Source organism: Abrus precatorius, unplaced genomic scaffold (assembly GCF_003935025.1).
Source record: "Abrus precatorius isolate BTA unplaced genomic scaffold, Abrus_2018 Scaffold11, whole genome shotgun sequence".
NCBI lineage: Eukaryota > Viridiplantae > Streptophyta > Magnoliopsida > Fabales > Fabaceae > Abrus > Abrus precatorius.
The window spans coordinates 20,738,621-20,750,750 of NW_020874303.1; the positions used below are offsets into that span (position 1 = coordinate 20,738,621).

General features: G+C 31.1%; 1 protein-coding gene across 1 annotated transcript; it reads left to right on the plus strand.

The window, feature by feature from the left end:
• The first annotated feature begins 396 nt into the window (after positions 1-396).
• On the plus strand, positions 397-7,258 carry LOC113853636 (phosphoglucomutase, cytoplasmic). The gene is made up of 19 exons (XM_027484121.1): positions 397-533; positions 642-728; positions 1,118-1,199; positions 1,449-1,504; positions 2,063-2,176; positions 2,352-2,414; positions 3,647-3,766; positions 3,893-3,993; positions 4,329-4,388; positions 4,482-4,581; positions 4,684-4,841; positions 4,924-5,019; positions 5,287-5,350; positions 5,439-5,520; positions 5,620-5,792; positions 5,879-5,955; positions 6,220-6,352; positions 6,633-6,749; positions 6,832-7,258. Exons 2-19 carry the CDS (start codon positions 648-650, stop codon positions 6,901-6,903), a joined length of 1,749 nt encoding a protein of 582 aa, XP_027339922.1. The 5' UTR covers positions 397-533; positions 642-647; the 3' UTR covers positions 6,904-7,258.
• The last annotated feature ends 4,872 nt before the right edge of the window (positions 7,259-12,130 follow it).

Here is a 12,130-nt window from a genome sequence, read left to right on the forward strand (position 1 = left end):
CAACTCTTTAATTTTTTCTACTATTAAATAAAATCTTCTATATACTTCACTTTCGCTTCATAATAATAATAAAAAAAACAAATAATAATATTTTAAGACATGGAAGATATTTATTGACTAAAATAATAAAATTAAAAAAAATTATTATTACATAGAAAGTGCATGATACTAATATTTATTTTATAATCAATTAAAACATTTTATAAGATGACATTTTCTTTAAAAGAAATTGTTAACAAGACAATAGAAAAATAAATATTAATTAGCGTCCTTAAAATGTTAAATACGAAATTAAAAAAATTATTAATATATTTTTATTATAATTTATAATGTATACTGAATGTAATTCTTAAATCAAAAGGGTATTTATAAGACTTAGTTTGATTAAAACTTTCCTTTCAATGGGTGGATACGAAATAAAACGAAGCGGTCCGAAATTCCAAAACCAGCGAAGACACGCCCATTAAATTCCCCGTCGCACAAATGTCATCCCAATAAGCATTCATCTTCTGCAAACAGAAACACTCCTTCAGGTACTCTCCTTGTTCCCTTCGCCCCTCGCTTTTCTTCCCACCTATAAATACACATCGCATCTTTCTTACACACACACTTTCTCTGAAATCTGAATTTGCTTTGCTCAGGTAGCCATGGTGCTCTTCACAGTTTCACGCATAGACACCACTCCCTTCGATGGCCAGAAGCCTGGAACCTCTGGTCTCCGCAAGAAGGTTTGCGTTTCTGCTTTACTTCTTTCTCTTGATTTCATCGTTTCCTCAATATTTTCATACTTTTGTTTTCCACGTTGGATAGATTCTTCCATCTTTCTACTTCTTCTGAGAATTATGTTACTGGATCGCGTCTTCAAATGAGATCCCCTGAATCCGATCTGTTTTGGATCGATCGAGCTTCATATGATGTCTATGCATTGTGTTTTATATGAATCGCGATTGGATCAGAGCAAATTCGTTTTAAGCAATTTACGATCAACGAAATTGTTTAGTTGTTTGGAATTACATTGTAGTTTGAATCAAATGTTCTGTTGCAAGATCTGTTTCACATTCTCCTTCATTGCGCATTACCTGTACTATCTAATAGTTCGTTGGCTGGATCTTTTCAGGTTAAAGTATTCGTGCAACCTAATTACCTACATAACTTTGTTCAGTCAACATTCAATGCATTAACTGAGGAAAAAGTTAGAGGTAGGAGGCATTCGTGTCTTATTTTGCTTCCAACTCCAAGTGACGAAATATGAAATATCATCTGTGCTTTACTGTGCCAGAAAATGATATGCCTTTTTTTTTCTCATAACAAAAATAGATAGGCATTCATCATATCCCATCTTTCAAGATAAATTTGGAACCTCTTCTGTTTTTTCAGAAACTGTTTTCCTTTACATATTTCGATTTTACTGTGGGATTGTTAGAGCTGTGTTCCTTCCATTCTTGTAGGTGCAACTCTTGTTGTATCTGGTGATGGTCGTTATTTTTCAAAGGATGCTATTCAGGTACCTTTTCACGGCCCGCTTTTCTTGCTTTTTGATGTAGTTTTCTTGGTCTCTAAAGCATTTGATTATCAATTATGTTATAAGTGCTGGCACATTTATATCATTTCTTTGGAAAACTTCTCATTTGCACTGTTTTGATGATGCCTTAATAAATTTCTTTGATGCTGTCACTTTGAAATTGAGCTTCTTTGGTTTAAGTTGAAAAATCTTGTCCTGTGCATCTAACCTAGGCAGGCATTTTGACTAATCTGATTGCTCCACTTGTGCTCATTCACTCTTTTGGGTACAATTTGTAATTTCAGTCTTGAAATTGACTAGGTCTTTTTAATTAAAACAAATGAAAATGTACTGGTTAAGATATTATAATAAAAAAGAAATGGAAAGCAAAATATTATTTTCCAGCTTGTGTCTTTTAACTTACTACACCTTGGTTATGTATGTATTCACTTATGACTTTCTCATATGAGAGGATATACGTTTCTTGGTACCCATCACATGTTTGTCTTCTTTATTTCAATATCATATTGTACATCAGTAATGATTTTAATGAATCTGCAGATTATAACTAAGATGGCAGCAGCAAATGGAGTAAGACGTGTTTGGGTTGGTCAAAATGGATTGCTTTCAACTCCTGCAGTATCTGCTGTTATACGTGATAGAGTTGGAGCTGACGTGAGTAATGTTTTCTAAAGTTTGTTTCTCTCTGTTGTGCATAGAATATGTTTTGTTTCCTCAAACATGGTCCATATTTTATCATGATGGCATTGCCGCATTACAAAAGGTAAACATTATTTTTTCCTCCTGAATTAAAGCAAATAGCAAATGAAAAATTGTGGTGTTTATGCAGGGATCCAAGGCAACTGGTGCATTTATACTGACAGCAAGTCACAATCCTGGTGGCCCTAACGAGGCAAGTACAACAATGTTTTATTTTTATCATTTCTGGATGAATTAAATTTGGTTACTTAGTATGATGATATTTGCTTTGGGGATTATTGAGAAAGAGAAAAATGAGAAGGCATATGATAAATCTGTGTGTTAGTACATAGTAGAGCCATCTATTTATAATAATCTGTCATAATTAAATAATATTGCATTATAATTACATGATATTTTGTTATCTAAAATCATGCTATCTATGATCACGTTATCTATGTAGTTGCCTTATTTACATACATTAATCTCAGCATTCTCCTTCAAGCTAGAGCATATCATATAATTGATAACTTGTTATATACATAATTGATATGAAGCCCCTTAAGGAATTAGTGAAGATATCTGCCAATTGATAAATAGAATTGACGAATCAAGTAACAATATCTTTTGGTAAAATCTTTTCTCTAATAAAGTGACAATCTATCTCAATATTCTTGGTTTTCTTATGAAAAACTAGGTTTGAAACAATATGCGGAAATGCTTGCTTGTGGAGACACTCTTATTTACATACATTAATCTCAATAGGAATTTAATGTGTGGATATCTCTCACATTCTATTTCTAAAATGTGAACTGGGTTGACAGATATTTAGCCTCTAGCTTGTCCACCTGAGTTATTAGAGATTGACCTGACCTATATTGTTTTGATTAATGTAATTTATATGGATCATGGAGTTACTACTTACATGATAAAACTTCTGTACTCATCTTTCTTTTTCAACTTGGATGATGGCATGATAAGTGATAACAACTACTTTTTCTTTTCAAAATGGGTGACGGTATCAAGTGGGCCCCAGATGATACTATTTAGTAGCATCTGTTTGGCTCTGATTGGATTAAAAACCAAATAGCAAGTAGTTGGAAAAGTTACACTTTTTTTTTTTTTAATGATTAAGGGAAGTTTTAAGTAACAAGCTTGATCTAGGTGAACATTAAAATATTGCTTTATATGAACACAAAATATTCCTGAGTGTCCCACCTGCTGAAGGTCAAATAAGCTTTCTGCCATGGTTAATTACTCTTTGGTTTTAAAATTGCATTTTCGCTCAGATACCACAAGACTAATATTAAGTTAATAAGTTGAATATTTTCAAAGGTAGATGGGTGTTAGGCTTGATTTCAAAGAAATATAATAAATGTAAGTTTCTTGCTGCATATAAAATTAAATCTGAATGATTGTTACTGACATTTGGTTTCCATTATGCAGGATTTTGGGATTAAATATAACATGGAAAATGGTGGGCCTGCACCAGAGGGAATTACTAACAAGATATATGAATACACAACAACAATTAAGGAGTACTTGATTGCTGAAGATCTGCCAGATGTACGACTCATGACCTAGCTACAAATGTTTCCCTTTTTTTTATTTACCCCACCTTGTTTTTAATTAAGATTGCAATGTGTTTCATCAACCTAAACCTTTATCGCAATTCTCTATTTGTTTCCCCAGGTGGATATTGCCACAACAGGCCTTTCAAACTTTACAGGTCCTGAAGGACCATTTGATGTTGAGGTGTTTGATTCAGCAAGCGATTATATAAAATTAATGAAGTAAGAATTTTTACAACTTTATCTTACACTCTGCAAATAGAAAAAAAGTTTTATGAAAGTTGATTTGTTTATGTCATGTCATGAAGCCAATGGACCTGAAAAACTGGAGAACATTAAGCAAGACAATGTTTAAATTGGTCTAGCCACATAAGTTTATTTACATAGATTCATTTTTCCCACCTTTTCCATTTTGAGTATCCAGTTTAGAATCGCCTATTAGAAAGTTGTTCTTACAACAAGAAATCTTGATTTTAATAAGAAAATTAAATGTTCTACATTCATATGTGCTTATAGTGATTCAATCTTTACTTATCTCCTTGATTGGAATTTTGCAGGTCAATTTTTGATTTTGAATCTATCAGGAAACTTCTGTCATCTCCTAAATTCACATTCTGGTACATTTTTTTAATGTTGTTTTGAATATTCTTCTTTTTTGTCCTTTTTCCCCTCCCAAAACCTAATGGTAAATTTCTGTAACTTTATTGAAGTTATGATGCACTACATGGTGTTGCTGGAGCTTATGCCAAGCGTATTTTTGTGGATGAGCTCGGGGCACAAGAAAGCTCTTTACTGAACTGTACACCAAAGGTCAAATTGTCTTGTTGATTAATGCCAAGGATCAGCTTTAAGTATTCTGAATGATATAGTGGTGATTCACTTTTTGATTTGTGGAAACTTTCTTGGATTCAGGAAGACTTTGGAGGAGGACACCCAGACCCCAATTTGACATATGCTAAAGAGTTGGTTTATCGCATGGGATTGGGCAAATCAGAACCACAAGATGAGCCCCCGGAGTTTGGAGCTGCTGCTGATGGTGATGCAGATCGCAACATGATACTTGGTAAAAGGTAGTGTTGCCCTTAATTTGCAATAAATTTGAGTCTTATCTAACTTTTTGTGTGTCATATTTATGTATCTCTTGTTTGCCAGGTTTTTTGTCACTCCTTCAGACTCTGTGGCCATTATTGCTGCAAATGCTGTTGAAGCTATACCATACTTTTCTTCTGGCTTAAAGGGTGTTGCCAGGTTTTCATCATACTTTTAATCTTCTCTCAATTTCATATGTGTGTATTTGCATGCAAATAAGCACATGTGCATGTGTGTCATGCAGTAATGACAGGCTTATACTTGCATATGCTTGGTAATCATCAATTATCTTGTAATTATCTAGCTAGTTGCTGCTGAAGGGACGGTTCTTGAGTTTATTTCCTAGCAACTTGATCTTTTGATTAACTTCATCTCTTGCCACCAGTTTTACCGACATACCAATTTTAAATTATAAATATTTTGTAGGAGCATGCCAACCTCTGCTGCCTTGGATGTTGTAGCCAAACATCTGAATTTGAAATTTTTTGAGGTATACTGTTCCTCAATGTCTTCAAGTATGAATATGCTCACTAGTGGAATTTAGACATCTGATTATTTAATTTATTATTCAAAATCAGGTCCCCACAGGTTGGAAGTTCTTTGGGAATTTAATGGATGCTGGACTATGTTCGATTTGTGGAGAAGAAAGTTTTGGGACTGGTATGCGTTTGTTATTGCATTAAGAAGAGCAAACTACAACTTTCATCCTTAGTCATACCTAGTTTTATCTTGTGATTATTCCTTGTTTTTTGTGGATAGGTTCGGACCATATTCGTGAGAAAGATGGAATCTGGGCAGTTTTGGCCTGGCTGTCTATACTTGCATATAAAAATAAAGATAAACTCGAAGACAAACTTGTAACTGTTGAAGACATAGTTCGCCAGCATTGGGCTACTTATGGACGCCACTATTATACACGATATGATTACGAGGTATGTTACAATCACTTTTTGTCCTACTTTGGTATAATCATTGTTTTGAAAATGGTTTATCCAGTGGAACTATTTTTTTCTGGCAGAATGTGGATGCAGGTGCAGCAAAGGAACTAATGGCATATTTGGTCAAACTGCAGTCCTCACTTTCAGAAGTCAATCAGTATGTTAATTTTAGTACACCCAACATTATTTTAATTTTGAGATTGCTTACACTATATTTCCTTTTGTGGTAAAATCTTGTGCAAATCAATTTGATTATGACGTGACATTCTCTGTTGAGAATTAAGTAATGACTTGGAATGACTAATCTGTTATAATTCCCTTTTTATTTCGTGGGTATATGCCTAGGAATAAGATTATTTTATGAGGGGTTGAACTGGTGTTTCATAAAAAATCTAATGAATTTTATCCACTGTCTTTTTAGGATTATTAATGGGGTAAGATCAGATGTTTCAAAGGTTGTCCACGCTGATGAATTTGAATACAATGATCCTGTGGATGGCTCCATTTCATCACATCAGGGCATCCGATATTTGTTTGAGGATGGATCACGATTGGTAAGTTTACTGTTTGGAAAATATCTGTTGCAACTAACTTTGATGGAAAAAGGAAAAATTTCAGGGGGACTTTAAAAATGGATCATGCATCATGTCTTGCATTCAATTATTTATTATAGTACATCCTTTCCCATTGTTAGGAATTAAAAGTTAAGTGTGGGATTTTATTTTGATGGCTATATGCCTATATTCCCTGTTTTTATTATGTCTCCCTATATTTTTTGTATGGGCCTACTACTCTAACTATTTTTGTTTCCATACATTCAATGTGCTGCCCTAGATTTTCCGCCTCTCTGGTACTGGATCCGAAGGGGCAACTATTCGGCTATACATTGAGCAATATGAGAAGGATCCATCAAAGATTGGGAGACTTTCAAATGAAGCACTTGCTCCTCTTGTAAGATGCTTATAATATTTAAATATAAGATTTCTGCCAAGCTTGCAATATTTTGACTGACTGAAATATATCTTAATTACAGGTTGAAGTTGTATTGAAACTTTCAAAGATGCAAGAATTCACTGGTCGATCTGCTCCAACAGTCATTACATGAATGCATACTAGTGGAAGTCGGTTAGATCTGAAGCTCCACCTAGTCATCTCTTCTTGTCTGTCCATGTTTCTATCCAGTGGTATCGTACTGGTAGCCAACTTGTTCTTTTGGTTGTTTGCACCCCTTGCTATGGGCACTTGGGTGGAATTTAAATTACTTTATCTAAATTTTGATGTGATAATAATTTGCAACTGCCGAGTGCTGGTGATATAGCATTCATATAATGGTTCCTCTTTTATTGGCGTTTTATTGGGGGTCCTCTTTCCAACCATTTCTTGTACCCGCCGTGAGTTTATTTCTTTTTTGTCAATATTATTTGAATTATTAAGATTTTGAGGCGTTATTAAGTCTTACTTTTGTTTATTCAGAAATTCTGGTTTTGATCATTCGAGGTTTGATTAGGCTCTGAACACTAACATAGGTTCCGTGCACTGAAATGTGGACTTCTAATATCTTTTTTTTTTTTGGGGTCAACGACTTTTAATATCTTGATACTGTCTGAATCCTTTCTCTTCGACGTGCTTATCAGAGTCCTAAACAAGCTCGGCTTCGATCCAAAATTATGATAGTTCGTATCAGGGCTGTTCTTGGACTTTTTGAGAGCCCAGGTAAAATAGGAGATTAGAGTCCTTTAAAAAAATTATAAAATATAATAAATAAAATAAAAATATATATTAATAATTTTATTAAAATAATACATTTTTTTAAGTGGCTATAACTTTTTCTAATAAAATTATAAAAAAAAAAATTTATTCAAATAATTTCTATATTATAATTAACTATAAAAATACAAAAAATCATTAAAAAAATAGGTTTTAAAAGTTTTTGAGATGCAAAATTATTAATAATAATATTAACATTAATATTTTTTTTAAAATTTTTATCGATTGATAAAATTATAAAACTATTCAACGGTTTTTATGACATTGATGACTTTAGGTAAGTTTTGATTAACTTTAACTCTAAAATTTTTTTTTCAGTTGATGATATAATCACGGGAGATTGCAAAATAAATTCTATAAGTGATTAAAATATTTAAATAATAATTTGCAGATTTGATAAACTCAATAACTATTTAATTTTTTGGATAAAACTAAAATTCTTCACAAGTTTTAATGTTAAGAATAGTAAAATTTTGGAATTAAATAAAATTTTGAGTTTACAGAAGTCAATGAATCGAATGTTTATAGTAAGTGAGATGCGAAAAATTAAAAGATCTTTTTTAATTTTTCTATTTTTTTTAACTGCAAATTATAAGAGCTGAAATTTTTTTTAAGTAAAAGTAAGATACAATTTTTACTTTGAGCTCTCTTTTAAGCTTGGGTCCTAGATGATCACACCTCTAAAATACCCTAAAAACCGGGCCTAGTTCGTATGAAAGGAGTTCCTTCAAGTTGAATTGTTTTGGATGGTGTTTTTACTTGACTTGCTTCAAATGCACTGCTACTTTGAGATGATGGACCTACTGATATTCATTTAAAGAAATAAGCACACAAATATTTTTTTAGTAAAACTATGTTTGACTACTGTTTTAAAAGCTGTTTTTTATTTTTAAAAATAAAATTTAATATAAATTTGTACTAAAATTTATTTTTAAAAACACAACAGGAATTAAATACACCCACAGCGTTATTGTTTTATTACTGTTTTTAGTATGCATGTTCTCTGAATGATTTGTTTTTTATACACAAAATTTGAACTTAATATTTTATTTGAGGATCAAGAATTACTTGAATATATCTCTGTTGGTACACAAATATTTAAACATATTATGTATATAAGAAGATATGTTCTTATTAACACACTTTTCATATTTTTTTTATGCTGATTATTATTGAGAAAATTTATACATATACATTGACCAATTAAATAATGCAAATTCACTCGTTATTGAAAACGAACTTAAAAATTTATTAATTTAATAATGATAATTAAAATGTTTACAAATGTGTTGCTAGTTCTCCTAAAATTAACGAAAGCCAAATAATATTTCCTTATAAAAATTTACGTGTAAGCGGATAGTTTTAAAAAATACTACTTAGAAAACTATAAAATAATTACAAAAATTAATTCAAATAAAGACGTTAACTTACTATATCTTTGATGTAGGATGCATTGGAAACTTTACTTGAGATGCTCACTCATCTCTAATCTAAAAATTAGTGCAGGTAAAATTTATTTAAAAGAAATAATTTTTATTTATTTTTTTAAAAACTTGAAAAATAATATTTGAAGTTTTTTTAAATATAACCTTAAAGACTCATAATAAAAAATTATACATATTAATTTTGTATTAAAATTTCAACATTTATTTAGTATTATAAATTTATTAGAATTTGTAATATCTTACGAGTTTTTATAAAATTTAACGTTCTTTTATATTAGAAAAGAGTTTAATTTTAATGCATTGTTAGTGTAAAAAATTGTACGTTGTGAACTAATGAAAATATACTGTGCATATGATTACTCTATAATCGTCACAAAAATCGTACAATTCTATACCAATTTATAATTGGATAACAATGTAAACATTTTTATATTATCAGTCTATTTAAATTAAATTCATTAAAAAAGCTTAAATTTAATTATTTTAATTATTTGACTGATTATACTGACGTAATATTTTTGCTTATTTTTCTCTTTTAATATTTTTAAAAATTAACAATTAATTTGACTACTACAGCTTACCTAAATCGCGAATTGAAAATGGTAAAATATTACCCAAATGCAAAAATGCCAATCAACTTTATCTTGTGTTAACGTATCAGAATTCATATATAATAAATAACATACATATGTTTTTATTGATGATGATAGTGACATGGTACATGTTTTGCAAATAGATTATTTTTTATATCAAAATATGCTTGCGTCAGTAATGACGGAATACTGACATTTTGTGCACCTAATTTGTCTTAGATATATAGTAAAAAAGTCCTTGTGCGCATATATGATGTTATAAAATATGGTTTTGTCCTGTCAATTTTTAGTGTTCACTTTAGTAAAACGATTGTATTATTGGGAGGACAGTGAGACAAGTGACTTGCACTTTTTCAAACCTCTTTTCAGTGGCTACAGAGGCAATTTGACCCTACCTCTCGCTAACAGTACCAAACTGTTACCGTACACTTTCGACGACAAAAGACACTTTGTTTGATAAAAACAAAAAATAACTATTTTTAAAAAATATTTTGCAAAGGATAATTGCACGAATCCGTACGAATTTATTTGTATGTTTTATGTTGATCAAAAATGTTAAATTAAAAATAGAATATAAGAGTTTTTTTCAACGGAAATCAGGCAGTATATATTATGGTCTGTAAACGGTTTTCATATAATAATTCATAAAATAACCTTGTTTTCTGTCACATCATTGTAACTTGCAACCAGTTCATGAAAAATAATGTTTGACTGCTCCTAAACTGCAGCAGCCACATGGTTGCCTATCATTGCCAAGGCATGAGTCTTGATCAAGATAGAAGAAAAATCAATTAAGATTGTTACAACAGACACTGTCGGTGTCCTGTTTTTATGGTCACTTGAAGAAATAGACACTCAAAGTAAGCTCATCATTCATAAAATTGTTACATACTATCTGTAACTCCCTAACTCTTCACACTTTGTCAGACTTTGAATTACAATTAAAAGTATATAATATGAATAATTAGATATGCGCCTTACGTAGGAAGAAATTCACGATCAAGACCTAAACCGTATAGCATCAATAATCTGAATAAAATCAGTTTATTCTTGCCTAAATCTGACCTCATTCCTATTTTTTATAAACACCAAATCACAGCATTCATGCCATAAATAGATTTATTGATACTTTAAATAACAAAAACAATGTTTATTAAAACATGCACTATACCTATAATTTGCAGAACTGTCTAAGGATGCAAATCAAATAATCTTGGTGTTATAGAGGATATATTAATATGATGATTGTAGTTCTGGCTATTTCTATACACTCAATTGCAAACAGTGAAACATTCGATTGAATGGTATTTCAACCAAGAAATAACCACGTCAATACCTTGTCCGCGAATTAATGTATGTATAGGAACACAGGTCTGTTCATTGTTGACGATTATTTATCATAAAGTTTTAGACAGCCTACTATCTACTAATGAATAGCTTTTCACAAGTTAGTATCATCTTACAAAATCGATTTAAAAATAAACTCTTCAATGGGGTGATTTCTATCGATAAGATTCATCCTAATTTTTTATCTGTGCCACATAAGTCAAGTCAGTCCAATGAGATTTTTGTGGCACCACGGAAATAGATGTCTTTTATCCCTGTTTTTTTGGCCTAACTTCTGTCTCGTGACATATCCACCTAAGTAACATATATGCCACATAATATCCCAAGAAATAAAATATAAAGAAAATCAGATCGGTTGATATCATGTGTGTTAAATTTGATATACATATATAATTATAAAAATAATATATATAATCACAATTCATCAATTAAATTAATTAATTTCACGTTATTAAATAACATAAACTCTAAAAGAATAATCGCATATCATGTTACGTGGACAAACACTACTTACGTGGATTTATCACGTGAAAGAAATAAAAAGGGAAGGGGAAAAACGCTTGTTCACACACGCACATAGCCCCACTGCATGGTGAAAAGAAAATAGTAAAAGATTGGAGCAGTCAGCACTTGAGCTGAAACTGTCCCAAGCAGGGGTCTTTTTTTTTATAAATAATGTGTAAAATGATGCTAACTAGATCAAAAAGCCAGTATACTTGCTCAACCATACGTCAGTCAGGAATTAACAAAAAATTAAAATTAACACTTACATTGCATATATGATAATATTATGTATAATGAATTTTTTTTCCTGCTTTTATTTTCTCTAGGTATGATTAACATCATATGAAATGGACTTTTTCAATGAATAATTTATTAAAGCTAGAGAGAGACCAAAATACAGCTATTAGAAATGAAAGAAAGTGGGACAGATATTTACAAGGCTTTAAAGTTCTAAACATCTATCACTAGCCTTCATTTTCTTTTTCTTTTCCATAATTATCGTATTAATTATTATCGGGAAAAAAAAAAAAGATGCTAGTTACAACTTGCTAAGGGCGGCTGAGGATATAAGAATGTAGAAGGAGACTTGACTTAGAATGAGCTGTATTTTCAAATTAAAACTGACTCGTCGGTCCTTGCACTGGATAATGAAACATTAATTAAACCCTTTTCTCGT

Bases quoted from the DNA above. Each gene is read 5' to 3' on its own strand.
- LOC113853636 (XM_027484121.1), top strand. From the start codon at position 648: ATGGTGCTCTTCACAGTTTCACGCATAGACACCACTCCCTTCGATGGC. The intron at 1,505-2,062 runs GTACCTTTTCAC...ATGAATCTGCAG, and splicing joins TTTCAAAGGATGCTATTCAG to ATTATAACTAAGATGGCAGC. The intron at 3,767-3,892 runs GTACGACTCATG...TTGTTTCCCCAG, and splicing joins TTGCTGAAGATCTGCCAGAT to GTGGATATTGCCACAACAGG.